The sequence below is a fragment of the Oscarella lobularis genome, chromosome 9 (genome assembly GCF_947507565.1).
Source record: "Oscarella lobularis chromosome 9, ooOscLobu1.1, whole genome shotgun sequence".
NCBI classification, from domain to species: Eukaryota; Metazoa; Porifera; class Homoscleromorpha; order Homosclerophorida; family Oscarellidae; genus Oscarella; species Oscarella lobularis.
Window position 1 is genome coordinate 2,870,332 of NC_089183.1, and position 14,177 is coordinate 2,884,508.

General features: G+C 47.3%; 4 protein-coding genes across 7 annotated transcripts; 3 read left to right on the forward strand and 1 right to left on the reverse strand.

Annotated features, from left to right (window-relative positions):
* The first annotated feature begins 23 nt into the window (after positions 1–23).
* Positions 24–3,181, forward strand: LOC136191487 (uncharacterized). 3 transcript variants are annotated; one of them, XM_065979832.1, is made up of 5 exons: positions 375–496; positions 566–624; positions 678–788; positions 921–2,663; positions 2,715–2,989. In XM_065979832.1, the coding sequence occupies exons 3-5, from the start codon at positions 680–682 to the stop codon at positions 2,987–2,989; spliced, it is 2,127 nt and encodes a 708-aa protein (XP_065835904.1). In that variant the 5' UTR covers positions 375–496; positions 566–624; positions 678–679. The 3 variants fall into 3 exon arrangements, 2 of the variants coding, with proteins under 2 accessions (XP_065835901.1, XP_065835904.1); XR_010670842.1 differs by lacking the exon at positions 375–496 and adding an exon at positions 3,118–3,181 and having other exon boundaries at positions 540–624; positions 2,715–3,063; XM_065979829.1 differs by lacking the exons at positions 375–496; positions 566–624 and adding an exon at positions 24–92.
* LOC136191489 (uncharacterized) lies at positions 3,054–5,736 on the forward strand. 2 transcript variants are annotated; one of them, XM_065979836.1, is made up of 4 exons: positions 3,054–3,192; positions 3,478–3,588; positions 3,666–5,078; positions 5,138–5,736. In XM_065979836.1, the coding sequence occupies exons 2-4, from the start codon at positions 3,480–3,482 to the stop codon at positions 5,461–5,463; spliced, it is 1,848 nt and encodes a 615-aa protein (XP_065835908.1). In that variant the 5' UTR covers positions 3,054–3,192; positions 3,478–3,479; the 3' UTR covers positions 5,464–5,736. The 2 variants fall into 2 exon arrangements, with proteins under 2 accessions (XP_065835908.1, XP_065835907.1); XM_065979835.1 differs by lacking the exon at positions 3,054–3,192 and having other exon boundaries at positions 3,274–3,588.
* Positions 5,737–5,798: 62 nt separating this feature from the next.
* Positions 5,799–8,031, reverse strand: LOC136191451 (solute carrier family 40 member 1-like). Its single transcript, XM_065979775.1, has 3 exons — positions 7,881–8,031; positions 7,528–7,794; positions 5,799–7,069 (listed from the first exon to the last, which is right to left on the reverse strand). Exons 1-3 carry the CDS (start codon positions 8,029–8,031, stop codon positions 5,799–5,801), a joined length of 1,689 nt encoding a protein of 562 aa, XP_065835847.1.
* On the forward strand, positions 7,858–13,743 carry LOC136191486 (sperm-specific sodium:proton exchanger-like). Its single transcript, XM_065979828.1, has 16 exons — positions 7,858–8,643; positions 8,694–9,086; positions 9,789–9,905; positions 9,951–10,221; positions 10,271–10,414; positions 10,466–10,637; positions 10,683–11,188; positions 11,246–11,306; positions 11,418–11,678; positions 11,731–11,943; positions 11,991–12,192; positions 12,243–12,391; positions 12,446–12,673; positions 12,731–12,883; positions 12,934–13,062; positions 13,109–13,743. Exons 1-16 carry the CDS (start codon positions 8,208–8,210, stop codon positions 13,709–13,711), a joined length of 4,038 nt encoding a protein of 1,345 aa, XP_065835900.1. The 5' UTR covers positions 7,858–8,207; the 3' UTR covers positions 13,712–13,743.
* The last annotated feature ends 434 nt before the right edge of the window (positions 13,744–14,177 follow it).

Sequence of the window (14,177 nt, forward strand, 5' to 3'; positions counted from 1 at the left end):
GCACTTCCTCCATAAGAATTTAAGAAACCGCAATTGTCTTCGAAATAAGTAAATCGGCGGCAAAAGCGATTGAGGCGTTGAAAAGATGAAAGGTGAGGCTACATATGCAGCCAAAAATTTCCGCCGAGCTTGACCTTGCAACGAGGCTATATAGTAGTAGATGACGGAGGTGGGGATTACAGTAGTAAGGCCTTGCGCGTATTGGCGAGCGACAAGACCCTTTCGGACCCCGTTATTGAGGGAGCGTTGAAACTGTGGGAGGAGGGTGGGGGGAGGTTAGTTCGGATGGTATCAAATCGTCTCGGGTACGCCCTCTGGCCCTTTTGGCTCAGTAGACTAAAATAATTCTAGGACCCAGTACGTAGAACACGGAAGCCGCGTGCGTACAGGAATAGATTTGTTTTTTTTTCTTTTTGGTGCCATTGAGCATACCAATCGAAATCTCTAATTACTGTAACCTCATTGCAGTACAGTACGTCTATCCAATTTTTTACCTGTAAGCGGTATTGGATAAGTGAGGTTACAAGAGTTTTCGATTGCTTTTTTACTTTGGGATGTTACCAAGGATAAAACAAATCCGCCTCCAAGCTACTACTAGTAGAGATACTTTAGCCCTAACTTATGGTAGGGCTTGCTCACGGGTATTGTATATGTGTATTTCCTTGGAGCTTTTTTAGCAATGACGCAAGCGCTTATGACACTCTTCTCTGTTTTGTTTTTTCTTTCACCTCTGCACATCGGATCAGTGAGCTGTGAGAGCGATCCTTGTGCTACGCGAAACCCTGAAGGTAAATTGTTATTTCGCCGTCGTTGTATCGCCGATGCTGCATATTATCAAAGTTACACTATCTCACAGGCTCGACTAAGCATTCTGTTACATCGTAACCACATATGCCTCACGACTCTTTTTTCCTTTATAGATTTTGCTAACTACAATCCGTCGTCTGGCATAACGTGGCTAAATACACCGTACAACTTTGGTGTTCAGGCGGAGGCCAAAGCTGGTTTCAGCGTAGGATATATTAAAGCTGTGAAGTCTGGTGCAACAATATTCTACACTATAGCAAGTGATCCTCAGAACTTGTTCGTTGTTGTCAATGTTACAGGCGAACTTACGTTAAAAAATGACATAGACGAACGCCAGGCAGCGCTTGGTACCAACCAGTTCTGCACATCATTTTTCGCCTTCTCTGGCTCCTCTCAAAGTCAAATAGGAGTTGGACTCTATCGAGATACAAACCAGAATGCGCCGACATTTACCAACTCTTCATATAACCTTGTTCTACCAGAAGATCAGTCTCTTGGAACAGTAGTCTTTCGCGTCGGTGCTAGTGACGTGGATACGGGTGAAGACGGTCGGTTGACCTACAGAATAACGAGCGGAAACGCCGATAGAATCTTTTCTCTCAATGCCACGTCTGGAGAACTTTCTCTAGCGCAACGTCTTGACTATGAGACTGCGAAGGCTATTTCGTTACTACTATTAGCTACAGATAATGGTCGAATTCCGCGCTCCGGTTCAGCAACGATACACGTGAGAGTGACAGACGTGAATGACAATGCTCCTTACTTTGCGCAACCCACATACAGCACAAGTGTTTTGGAGAACTCTACTGTGGGATCATCTATACTAACTATGTCCGCTACAGATCGTGATACTGGATTGAACGTTCGCCTAATCTACTCTCTTCAAAATTCAAATCAAGAGTTCTATATCGATTCTTTTACCGGTATATTGTTCGTAAACCACAGTCTGGATTACGAAACGAGAAAGTCGTACGCTGTCACGGTAATCGTCACAGATTCAAAATTCGACAATCACACCTCAGTCTTTATTACCATTCGAAACGTTGACGAATGTCGTTTGGCAACGTGCTACAACGGAGGCACGTGCGTTGAAGGGCATTCTACTTACACGTGCTTATGCGCTCTCGGCTTTACAGACGATCGATGCGAAACGAACTTTGATGAATGCAATTCTCGTCCGTGTCAGAACAGCGGAATATGCTTAGATGGCGTTGAGTCGTTCATTTGTTTATGCCATCCCGGTTTCACAGGCTCGTATTGCCAGACAGACGTCGACGAATGCGAACCGTCGCCTTGTCAAAATGACAGAATGTGCACGGACATAGTAAACGGTTACGTCTGCGAATGCCCAACCGGTTTCACAGGTGTAACGTGTGCCACGAACATCGACGAATGCTCATCGATGCCTTGCATGAACCAAGGAAAATGTGCCGATGGTATTGCTGGATATAACTGTAGTTGCCTCGACGGTTATACCGGAATTCATTGCGAGAGGAACATTGACGAGTGTCTCAGCGAACCTTGTCGGCACGGCGCCACCTGTTTAGACGAAGTCAATCACTACACGTGCTTCTGTGCTGATGGGCACACTGGGCTCCATTGCGAGACCAATTACGACGAGTGCTCTTCTGAACCGTGTCTTCACAATAGTACGTGCGTTGATGGCGTCGATTTCTATCAGTGCTTGTGCGGAGTTGGTTACACAGGTGCACAGTGTGAAGTGGATATCCAATCGTCTCCCTGTCAATATGGAGAAACGGGCACAGATATTGTAAACGGGTACCAGTGCAACTGCTCTGGGGGAAATCGTGACGTTGACCTAGGGTTTGAATCCGTTGGAGAAGTGAATAGAAACTGTAAGCTTTTGTCGCAAGTCCGCACGACTAACTTAAGCTGTCTTTATGTAGATCTGCTCATCGCTTTTCTCTGTTTTCTGGGGGGTCTTCTAATTGGAATACTTGGAATGGCTATTCCGTACCGGATGATAAAAAAGCAGCTTGTCAGGTTAGAGGAGCGGTTGAGGGCGAAGACGCACAGCGACCATACAAAAATGACAGTGGCACCGGGCTACAGACCATTTCTACAACCACCTTTCCTACAACCACTTTTCCTACAACAGTTTACCGCCGATCTCACCGACGAAGTGTACGAGATCCCAGACTTACCTGCCGATGTTAACTAATAAGGAAAGCGCTAACTTCTTAGCTGCTGCTTCTACGTCTGTCAGCTCACTTTGCATGGAATATCCTCACCACCGTAATTGGGTTATAAGTTGGTTCCGTGTGTTCTGTGATACCACTCCTTATATAGCGCACTTCCTCCATAAGAATTTAAGAAACCGCGATTGCTTTCGACAAAGGCGGTTGAAGCGTTGAAAGAGGAAAGGTGAGGCTACAAATGCAGCCAAATTGCCGCCGGGCTTGTTAGGTTTTGCTCGCCTATCGTAGGGGGAGGGAGATAGAGGGAAGGTTAGATCAGGTACGCCCTCTGGCCCTTTTGGCTAAGTAGACAGCGTAGACTCTGACCCAGTACTGTTACGACGAAGCAGCACGCGTATAGGAATGGGACTTTGTTTTTCGGTGACGTTGAGCATACCGATCGATAGCTCTAATTTTTTTATAGTACGTCTATCCAACGCACATATATTTCCTTGGAGCTATTGCTTTTTAGCGATGATGCAAGCGCTTGCAACACTCTTCTCTGTTTTGATTTTTCTTTCACCTCTGCACATTGGGTCAGTGAGCTGTCTGAGCGATCCTTGTGTTTCACGAAACCCTGACGGTAAATATACGGTATATTTCGTCAATGCTGTTATCTGTTACATCTGCATGCCTTACGACTCTTTTTTTCCTTTGCAGAGTTTTCTCACTTCAATCCGTCGTCGGGCATAGTGTGGCAAAATACGCCGTACGATTTTTTCGTTCAAGCGGGATCCGTATCTGGTTACAGAGTAGGATTTATAAAAGCTGCGAAGAGTGGTGCCGCGCTAACCTACGAAATATCAAGTGATCCTCAGAACGTGCTTTTCGTCGACCCGGCTACAGGCGAACTTACGCTGAAAAATGACATAGACGAACGCTATAGCTCGCTCGGTACCGACCAGTTCTGCGCATCATCGCGCGCCCATTCTGGCCCCTCTCAAAGTCAAATAGGAGTCGCACTCTATCGAGATTCGAACAAGATGACGCCGACATTTATCAACTCTTCTTACAATTTTGTTCTACCAGAAGATCTGTCTCTTGGAACAGTAATTTTTTTCTTTAACGCTAGTGATACTGATAGTGGTGAAGACGGTCGTGTAACGTACATCAAAGTGGGCGGGAGCGCCGACGCAACGTTTTCTCTCAATGACACGACCGGAGAGCTTTCTCTAGAACAACGTCTTGACTATGAGACAGCAACTTCAATTGCGTTCCAAATATTTGCTGAAGATCATGGTCGATTTCCGCGCACCGGTACAGCGACGATATACGTGAGAGTGACAGATGTAAATGACAATCCTCCTTACTTTGAACCGGACAAATACAGCGCAAGCCTTTTGGAGAACGCCACCGTGGGATCATATGTATTAAACATGTCCGCTATAGATCGTGATACACCACTGGCCGATCTACGATACTCTCTTCAGACGTCGTATCAAGAGTTCTTTATCAATCGTTCTACTGGTGTTTTGGTCTTGAGCGGCAGTTTAGATTACGAAAGGAGAACGTCGTACACTCTCAAGGTAATCGTTTCAGATTCAAAGTTCAGCAGTGAAGCCGAAGTTATTATTACCGTTCAAAACGTTGACGAATGTTACTTGGCAGTGTGCTACAACGGAGGAACATGTGTTGACGGCGATGGTCTTAACAGCTGCTTTTGTGCTCCCGGCTTTACCAACGAACGATGCCAAACAAACATAGACGAATGCACTTCTCATCCGTGTCAGAACAACGGAACGTGTTCTGAAGGTATTGCTATGTATAATTGCAGTTGCGTCGACGGTTATACCGGAACTCATTGCGAGATCAATTACGACGAGTGCTCTTCTGAACCGTGTCTTCATGATAGCACGTGCATTGACGGCGTCAATTCCTACCAGTGCTTGTGCAAAAGTGGTTACACAGGCGCACACTGTGGAGTGGATGTCGACGAATGCCAATCATCTCCCTGTCAGAATGGAGGAACGTGCACGGACATTGTAAACGGGTACTGGTGCAGCTGTTCAAACGATTTTTGTGGTGGAAATTGTGACTTTGAATTTCAGTCCGTCGGAGAAGTGAATCGAAACTGTAAGCTTCGGTCGTGGTCCATACGAAAAAAAATTAATTACGCTCTGTTTTTTCTTCAGATCTGCTCATCAGTTTTCTCTGCTTTCTCGCGGGTCTTTTAATTGGAATGGTCATTTTGTACCTCATTATGAAAAAGCGGCTTGTCAGTTTAGAGCGGCGGTTGAAGAAGACGCAGAGCAACGACGATATGAAAATGACAATGGCACCTGGCTTCGGTAATATCCTACATCAAGTTACCACCGATCTACCCCCTGAAATTATGTACGAGAACAATGGGGTGCCGCAGAACAACAATATAAAAATGACACTGGCACCTGGCTACGGTAATGTCCTACGTGAAGTTACAGACGATCTCTCCGAAGACTTGTATGAGAACATCGAATGACCTGGCGAAGATAAGGAAAGCGTTAGTTACTTACGACAGTTCAGTGACTGCTGCTTCTTAGCTCCTGCCTCTCTACGTCAATCAGTGTGCTTCAACAAGGTAACTAAATTGATTTTACCTCTACGTGTCTTTTAGAGTAGTAAGCCAAAAATCTTCACTGTATGTCTTTGTCTAAGAATGTTAGAAAGTTTGATCACTCATAGCCTCCTTTTGAACTGTATTAGACCCCTCTCTAAAACAAACCAGTTTTTATTAATTAAAATAGGAGTTTCCCCCTGATACTGATTATCTCTAGAAACATCAGGAGGACATGGACATGCAAAAAAAACTATAGTCTAGAGCCATACTGTCTTCTCCTCTTCCCTCTTATCAGGATTGACGAAAAAACACGATATACTGCAGTGAAACAGATGACCGCGAACCGATTTCGCGTACGTCGAATAGAGAGCGAAACCCAACCCAACCAAAGCGACCGAAATGAGCATGAGATAGGGAAACTGACTTGGCTTACTGAGACCGGTAACCAAAACGAACCTCAACATATCGAAATTATAATTGAGAACCCATTGGACGCCGCCAACGATGCCCCGATCGTTCGCCGACACCGTCTCCTGATAGATCTGCATGAGAGCCAAGTCGAACATCCACAAGCCGAACCGCGACGGAACGAGACCGACGAGAAGGGCAATCATGGAGGGAGAGTAAGGATTACCACGATCTGGGGTCGTCTTATTGACGCATAAATCGGAGGAGTTCATAGTGGGAGCGACGGTGGAATAATTATACGACGTCGTCGACGAAAAGTTGAAAGACGTTGTCGACAAAGTCGACGAAAAATTTAGAGACGTCAAGGTGGGAAAAGTCGACGGGGTGGTATAGTTAAAATTCGTCGAATTTGTCGAATTTTTCGTGCACGTAGCCTCGTTCGTGCCGCCGCACTGCGAATCGTAGTTATTCACCTCGGCGAGCGAATTACCCGGCAAGAAAATCGACGCGGCGCAGACGAGAAGACAGGAGAACTGAAAGGCGAGTGCCAGCAAACCGGTTCGCGTCACGCCGACACGTCGTCTCAGTCTCGGATAGACGAACGTTCCGAGAAGGGCCATAGCAGCGGCTGCACCCTGAAACAGACTTATCTCCCAGAATTTCATACCCTGCGTGACGAGATAGCCGTTGAAGATTCCCCCGAAGGCGAGTACGGTCATATAGAGGAGAGACATTCCCAAGCCGGCGCGGAATGCCTTCTGTTTTCGATAGGTTTTCCAACCGCGAATCAGAGTGCGATAGCTCTTCGTCATTTTCGCCAGGCAGCCTTTTTTCGATTCGATTTCCTTTTTGATGTCTTTTTCGGCGACTTCGAGTTGTTCGACGGCGCTCTTCGATTTTGATTCCGTTTCCGGTTCGTCGCGTTTTTCTTTGTGAGCGAGTTCGGGTACGAGGCGATAGATGCGCGAGAGGAGGCCGATTTCGAGGAAGTAGGCGACGACGTTGAAGGCGACGACGGCGATGGCGCCACCCCAGAGGGATATCGTCATGAGTAGGGAGACGGGGATGGGGGCAACGATTTTGCAGAATAAGTCGATTCGTCGCAATTTGGCATTCAATCCTAAAGCAAAGATAAGTTAGGAGGTTATGTATATGGGTAGGACAGACAGACAGGATATGTACTGACTACTGTAATAGCTAACAAACTGACAGAGACAGATATGACAGACTAAGAGATTTGATAGATTTATTGACAGGTGACAGATTTGACAGACGAAGGGATTTGATAGATTTATTAACAGGTGACAGATTTGACAGACTAAGGGATTTGATAGATTTATTGACAGGTGACATATTTGACAGACTAAGGGATTTGATAGATTTATTAACAGGCGACAGATTGGACAGACTAAGGGATTTGATACAGGTGACAGATTTGACAGACTAAGAGATTTGATCTATTTATTAACAGGTGACATATTTGACAGACTAAGGAATTTGATAGATTTATTGACAGGTGACAGATTGGACAGCCTGACACTAATGATATTTACATTACTAAATGTTTCTTTTTCTTACCTGCTAGGCAATCCTTATCCTTATGCGATATCACAACGACCCAATCGCGTTCAACCGCTATCACCGTACCAGTCGTCGCCAAGCTCGATATCGAGCTCATGAAAATAGCCAGTGTAGAGCACAGATAAAAAACCCAATTTCGATTCACCGTAACGTTATCCGTACCAATACCAGACGTTATACCCAGCTGAGGCAGCAAGAGAATAAGCAGAGAGCACGCCGACAAAGCAATTAGCCCATTCTCCAAAAGAAGCGTCAACCTGACAACTAAATAAAAAACATAAGGTTAATAATTAATTATCAACGTGCGCTAAAAACACGCGGTTTTTCTTTTTGTCTCGCAAGTATCTCACCTTTGCGTCGCGGATTCGCGTCGACCCAATCGCCAACAAGCGTGCCAAAAAGAACGACGGTCAAAGCGCGAACGAGACCGTATATAGCGGGCAGAAGAAGCGAATTGCAGTCGATCGTGACGAGAAACAGGGACACCGCGTAGTCCCACATACGATTACCCTACGTAGGAATTCGAAAGAGGTAAGGAAAAGGAATGGGGGGGGGCTCCCATATTCTAAGCGCGAGACATTTTTGCTATAAACGGGCGTGGTTCCCTGTCTTTCTCACCCATTTGTAGAGAAAATGGCTCGTGCAGAGCGTGTAGATGATCGACGGTTTCACGACGAATGGAATCGTCGAAGTTTCGCTCTCCTCCTCGTCGGTCAGCAGGCGATCTTCGTCGCCGCTCTCTTCCGGTAGTTCGACGGTTTCGTCGACGGACGCCGTCACTTCTCCGTCGTCACCTTCCATGCGCGACGAAGAAAGACGAGAGAATGACTGAACACCGGTCGGTTATATCGCGCGTTAGACTTCCAGTCACGCGATCCGGAACCTTGGTCTTTGTTACGTCATGCGACGTCAATGAGATCATAAATCTCCGTGATGGCGGTCACGTGCGTAAACCGCAACCTTTGTTACGTCACTCGAGAGGCATGGAGTCCGAAGGCGTCTCGCCTACGCCTTTGAATGATTCGCGTGGCAATGGAACGGCACAGTCGAGTCATTCCGTCGACCATGATCTCCACGTCATACTTTCACTATCCGTAGCTTTCGCGGTCGGAGGCAAGGAAAAAATAAAACCAATATTCAAATTTTTAATTGAATTCTTTTAGCTCTTCTAAGGCACGCTTTCAAACGAACCCCTCTCCCGTACACAGTCATTCTCCTTCTATTCGGCGTGACTATAGGCGGCCTAGCACGCGTCTTCGAACCGCTACGAAAATACACGGCGATGGCTCACATGGATCCACATCAGATTCTCTTCATATTTCTACCCCTGCTCATATTCGAATCAGCGTTCGCAATGGACGTGCACACGTTCAAGAAGACGTTCGTGCAGGTCGTCCTGCTCGCCGGACCGGGACTCGGACTCTGCACCGTATTGACGGGACTCATCGGACGATTTATCTTCACCTACGGATGGGGATGGATGCCGTCAATGATGTTTGGGTGCATACTGAGCGCAACAGATCCGGTAGCAGTCGTCGCTCTGCTAAGAGAACTAGGTACAATGAAACTAGATAATGATGGCCTTTTATGTGATCCCCAAACATCTAATAATAAAATTACTCATGGACCGTGTGGGTAATTTTCTATGAGATTACTTCTAGTAAAATTGAATTGCTCATGGACCTTTTGGGTGATTTTCTGAGATTTCATGTAAAATTACTCATGGACCTTGTGAGGAATTTTTTTATGAGATTATTACTAGCAAAAATTACTCATGGAATTTTCTATGAGATTTCATGTAAAATTACTTCAACTCGTTGCGCGCGAGCGACTCTTGCGGTTCAGGCGCATGGAACGCCACTCGCGCATAACATAGCGTTAGTGGGAACGCCCACTTTCGATATGCAAGTGTCTCTATTCGTTGCGCGCGAGCGACTCTTGCGGTTCAGGCGCAACGAACGCCACTCGCGCATAACATAGCGTTGGGCGGGAACGCCCACTTTTGATATGCAAGTGTCTTCAATTCGTTGCGCGCGAGCGACGCTTGCGGTCTAGGCGCACGGAACGCTACTCGTGCATAATAATGGTGTGGTCAATGGCAGCGTCCAAGGGAAGATAGAATTTTTTCATCACGTCATTACCACGCTATTACTAAGATAATGATGGCCTGCTCTAATGATCCCTGAGCGCCCTTAGTACAGTATCGTACTACGTAGATACCACTCATTCTGAGACTTATGACTGATATTTTCTCTCAGGCGCTTCCAAACAGTTGAGTACTTTGATCGAAGGCGAGTCTCTTCTCAACGACGGCGCCGCTATCGTTCTATTCGAAGTCTTCAAAGCCGGGTCGATACCGGGAGAAGCTTGGAGCGGTATGTAAAAATTCTTCTTATATATACGTAATGATTTCTTTTTAGCTGGTCAAATTGCTATCTATTTTGTACGTGTTGTCTTGGGTGGGCCGGCTTTTGGCTTCGTCATGGGCAAGGTGTCCGTCTTCTGGCTCTCGCACGTCTTCAACGACGCCCTCGTTGAAATCACAATCACGCTCGCTTCCACCTATGTGACGTTTTACATAGGCGAGAAGTTTTTGCATGTGTCCGGCGTTCTCGCCGTCGTCGTCTTGGGAATCGAGATCAATAGCCGAAAGACGAACATAAGTCCGGAGGTAGAAGTATTTCTCCATCGGTAAGACTTCATAAATAGTCAAAATTATTTTTTTATTTAATATATGAAGGTTTTGGGAAATGATGGGCTATCTTGCTAATACAATGATCTTTATCCTCGTCGGAGTCGTCATCATGGAGCGAGCGTTCAGCAACGTCGACTCGACCGACGTCATATTCCTCTTCTCCATCTATTTCGGCGTCATGGTCATAAGGTAATTAAAACGCCAAAAAAATCCTTCTCCTAAACGCGTCTCTTTGAAAAGGGGTATCGTGTTGGGCCTCATGGCTCCGATTATGGCTCATCTCGCCTACGGCTTGAGCTCCCAGAGCGTCTGCGTGATGGTCTGGGGCGGACTGCGCGGCGCCGTCGGTCTCACCCTAGCGCTACTCGTATCCGGAGAAAAAGGCATCAACGAAAAAATCATAGGAGACAAAGTAAGAGAACCAATATTATAGTATACATACGATAGTCTCTCCTAGGTTTTGTTTCATACGGCTGGCATCGTTCTCTTCACTCTCATCATCAACGCGACGACCGTCAAGCCTCTACTCAAACTTCTCGGCATGAGCGAAATGTCGACGGCGCGTCGTCTGACGCTCGCCGCGGCGATACGACGAATCCGCGAGGCGGCGTGGCGCACCATGTCCGTCCTCAAAGAGGATCGTTTTCTCTGCGACGCCAATTGGGAGGTCGTCGAGACGGCGACGCACGTCAAGGATCCGTTTAAGACCGAAGACGTCGAGTTCATTGAGGATCACATGGACGCGAACGGCGGCTTTACGAGTCAGTGTCCGTCGTGCGATACGACGATTCCGCCGACGTTGAAGCCGAAGGAGTTGGCCGAAATGGCCGAGGAGGCGAGACTGCGGTACATCAAAGCGGAGAAGACGAGCTATTGGAAGCAGTTCGCTCACGGGATGTTGGGTCGGGAAGCGGTGCGGACGCTGCAGGCGGTCGCCGATTCGGCGATGGACGACTCGGAGAAGTGACGATTGGAAAAAATTATTTTTGGGGGGTGGGGTGAGTGAGCGTTTTTGCATAGGCTTATTGGACTGAAGGATCTGGAACACACGTGGAGAGTGCCAACCGTATACAAAAAATTGGTAAGCATTTACTAGATAAATGCACGTCTATAGAACAAAGACCAGTGTGACTAGTTCCTTAGACCCAATAAGATAACACACTATTTTTATTTATTTTTATTTTTTTTCTAGCGTGACTACGTGCACGGCCTTCATCAGCGATTGTCGCAGCCGGCGGACGAGATACCTCCGCCGCTTCTCTCCTGCCAGGTGGTCGTCTATCGCTTCGTCAAGCATCCCGCCTTCGACTGGACGATTCTCGGACTCATCCTCGTCAACGTCGTCGTTATCATAGTCGAATTGGCGGCGCCGATTAGCGACGACGCCAAGGCGAAATTAAAAATCGTTAATTACGTGTTCTGCACCATCTACTTAGTCGAAGTCATTTTTAAGGTAACCGCTGTTTTTTGTGTGTTTTATTTCTTTGGGGAATGGGACGTTATAGGCGATCGGGTATCGCGTACATTACGTTTGGCCGATACGAAAAACCGTTTGGAATTGGTTCGACATCGTCATAGTCGGCGTGGCTGTCATCGACATTCTCATCGATCAACTAGCTCCAGAAGAAGACAAGTCGAAGAAATTTGAACCGGCTATTTTACGCGTGGCAAAAGCGCTAAGAATTCTCCGAGTCAGTCGAATTCTTCGCATGACTAAGGTAGACAGAAATAGCGTGGATCCTCCTTTTCTTATTATTCCATGTAGTTTTTCTTTCCATTTCTACTCAACATTATTGATAACATCGTCAATCGTCACTTGAGCCTCGGCTACGACATTGGAAAGGGTTTCGTCATGGCTGAAGACGACGTAGGAAAGCACATCAGCCAAGTGGTCGAACACCGAGAAACTGCCGTCAAACTCAAGCTTCTTTCCGACAAAAATCGACAGGAAGTAACCAAGAGCATTGGTGAGAAAACTCGAATTTTTCCCTTCTTGATGATCTACTAAATGTTTTAGCTATGTTGCGCAAGGAGCATCCTGGAATAGCTATATCGGTCAAAACTCGTCACGCAATTCGATCCGTTTGGAATCAGTGTAAGGAAGTTGTCGACGACATGCGATCCGATGGCCTTCTCGACGAAGGCGACAGCGAGCGACTCAACCAGGCAAAACACCAAAATAAAATTTTTAATTAATTAATTAATTAATTATTTTTTTAGTTGATTGAAGTTGGTATGAAGAGACAGCAGAACGCTCCCTCGTACATGAATCCGTCGCCGCCTGAGAAACAGCTTCGGCAAATCTCCTGGCTCCAAGACGCCGAAGAGCAAGTTTTGGATCGAATCGTCGAAATCGCGACTCTCGTCGAATACGAGCAAGATCAGTCGATCATAGCCGAAGGCGAAGACGGAACAGGAATTTATTTGATTGTTTCAGGACTAGTGAAGGTGAGGAGGGGCACATACATATATAATCGCGTAGAATCAATAACGTTTATATTATAGATTACGTCGAGTAATAAAAGCACGTTTGGCGAGTTGAAAGCGCTCGTTCACACGAGCACCGACTATCTCGGATCGGGCAGCGTCATGGGCGAAATGGCGTTGCTAACCGATTTGCCGAGAAACGCGACCGTCGTGTGCGAGACCCCCGTCCAGGTGAGGGGCGACAAATGCCGTGGGAATCGTAGAAGGATGCGTTTTCGTAGGCGTTCTTCATCAAAAGCGAGGACATACGCGCCGTCATGGACGACTATCCGTTCATCGAAGATCATCTCTGGCGAGTGTGCGGAGTGAGAATCGCTCACACGATGCTGATCCATCAACCGGACTATCAGGTAAAAGACTGGGGATCGTCTATATGGGGCATCAGCGTATATATAGGACTTATCTACTCAAGAACTCCGTTTCTTCTGCGAATGGGCCTACGTCGCCGACGTCGACGACACGACCGATTCGGAAACGTTCACCGTCGACGAAACGATGAAGGAGATCATTCTCATCAACGGCAGCGTTCTCTGCCTGCCCAGTCGCGAGACGATCACCGCGCCGGCGATCATCCCCAACGGCTCGAAATTCGTCATTTTTAAATCCAAGGGCGGGGGCGGGGGCGGGGGCGGGGGAGAGCGAGAGCCGCCGCCACCGAAACTTCTCGTCATACCGCGAACCGATTTTCGTATGACGCAGAAGGAGCGATCGACGTCGTCGACTGTGCCGGAGAATCCGTTCGATCGTCGATACTCGTACGGCGGTCGCCGGTTCTCCTATTCGCGTCGTTTGTCGTACGGTCGACGATTTTCGTACGCGAGTCACCTGTCGTATCACAGTCGTCGAGCGTCGATGCTGAGTCGACGATCGGAGATGTCGAGGGTGCAGAGTCGAACCAGTTCCCACCGCGACGGACATCACCATCGCTTAGATCCCATTTTGAAACTCTTTCGCGGAGCGAAGGTAGGAGACGCGGAGAGTAACGCCGGCACGTCCTAATAATATTGATCCGAAAGATCGATAATAATGTGTGTGCGTGTGTACTCGTGCGTTTGGGGAGGGGTCCTTCATTGTTCTCCCGGGAAACGACACCGGCCTCTTTTGACCGAAAGCTCGGGGGCGTTAAAAAAATGAGTGGGTATCGTGGGACCCGTTGGACGCTTGCGTCATTCGTGCTCGACCTGTCGACTCTTCTACATCCCGATCGAGTGAGATAATGGTGGAAGCTGTTCGCGTATTCAAAGTAGAGGAGGATTTGCGAGCCGTGAAAGTAGTCAAAGACAAGCGTCGTCGAATAGAAGGCGTCAAAGTCGATCTTAGTAGCACTCACTTACAAAAGAAGGGGTGGAACTGGCTGGCCGAAGTCCACGCCATTCGCCATCTCGTCACACTCGATCTGAACAGCTGCGACGTCGCCTTTATTCCGGACGCTATTGGCACTCTCACCACCCTTCACCGTCTCCGT

Coding starts and splice junctions, on each gene's coding strand:
- LOC136191451 (XM_065979775.1), bottom strand. CDS start 8,031: ATGTGGGACTACGCGGTGTCCCTGTTTCTCGTCACGATCGACTGCAAT. Junction 7,795..7,880: donor CGCGAATCCGCGACGCAAAG/GTGAGATACTTG, acceptor TTTTTTATTTAG/TTGTCAGGTTGACGCTTCTT. Junction 7,070..7,527: donor GGATAAGGATTGCCTAGCAG/GTAAGAAAAAGA, acceptor TCTTTGCTTTAG/GATTGAATGCCAAATTGCGA.
- LOC136191489 (XM_065979835.1), top strand. CDS start 3,369: ATGGGACTTTGTTTTTCGGTGACGTTGAGCATACCGATCGATAGCTCT. Junction 3,589..3,665: donor TGTTTCACGAAACCCTGACG/GTAAATATACGG, acceptor TTTCCTTTGCAG/AGTTTTCTCACTTCAATCCG. Junction 5,079..5,137: donor CGGAGAAGTGAATCGAAACT/GTAAGCTTCGGT, acceptor TTTTTTCTTCAG/ATCTGCTCATCAGTTTTCTC.
- LOC136191487 (XM_065979829.1), top strand. Junction 789..920: donor TGCTACGCGAAACCCTGAAG/GTAAATTGTTAT, acceptor TTTCCTTTATAG/ATTTTGCTAACTACAATCCG. Junction 2,664..2,714: donor TGGAGAAGTGAATAGAAACT/GTAAGCTTTTGT, acceptor GTCTTTATGTAG/ATCTGCTCATCGCTTTTCTC.
- LOC136191486 (XM_065979828.1), top strand. CDS start 8,208: ATGGAATCGTCGAAGTTTCGCTCTCCTCCTCGTCGGTCAGCAGGCGAT. Junction 8,644..8,693: donor CGTAGCTTTCGCGGTCGGAG/GCAAGGAAAAAA, acceptor GAATTCTTTTAG/CTCTTCTAAGGCACGCTTTC. Junction 11,189..11,245: donor GCGATGGACGACTCGGAGAA/GTGACGATTGGA, acceptor GTTTTTGCATAG/GCTTATTGGACTGAAGGATC.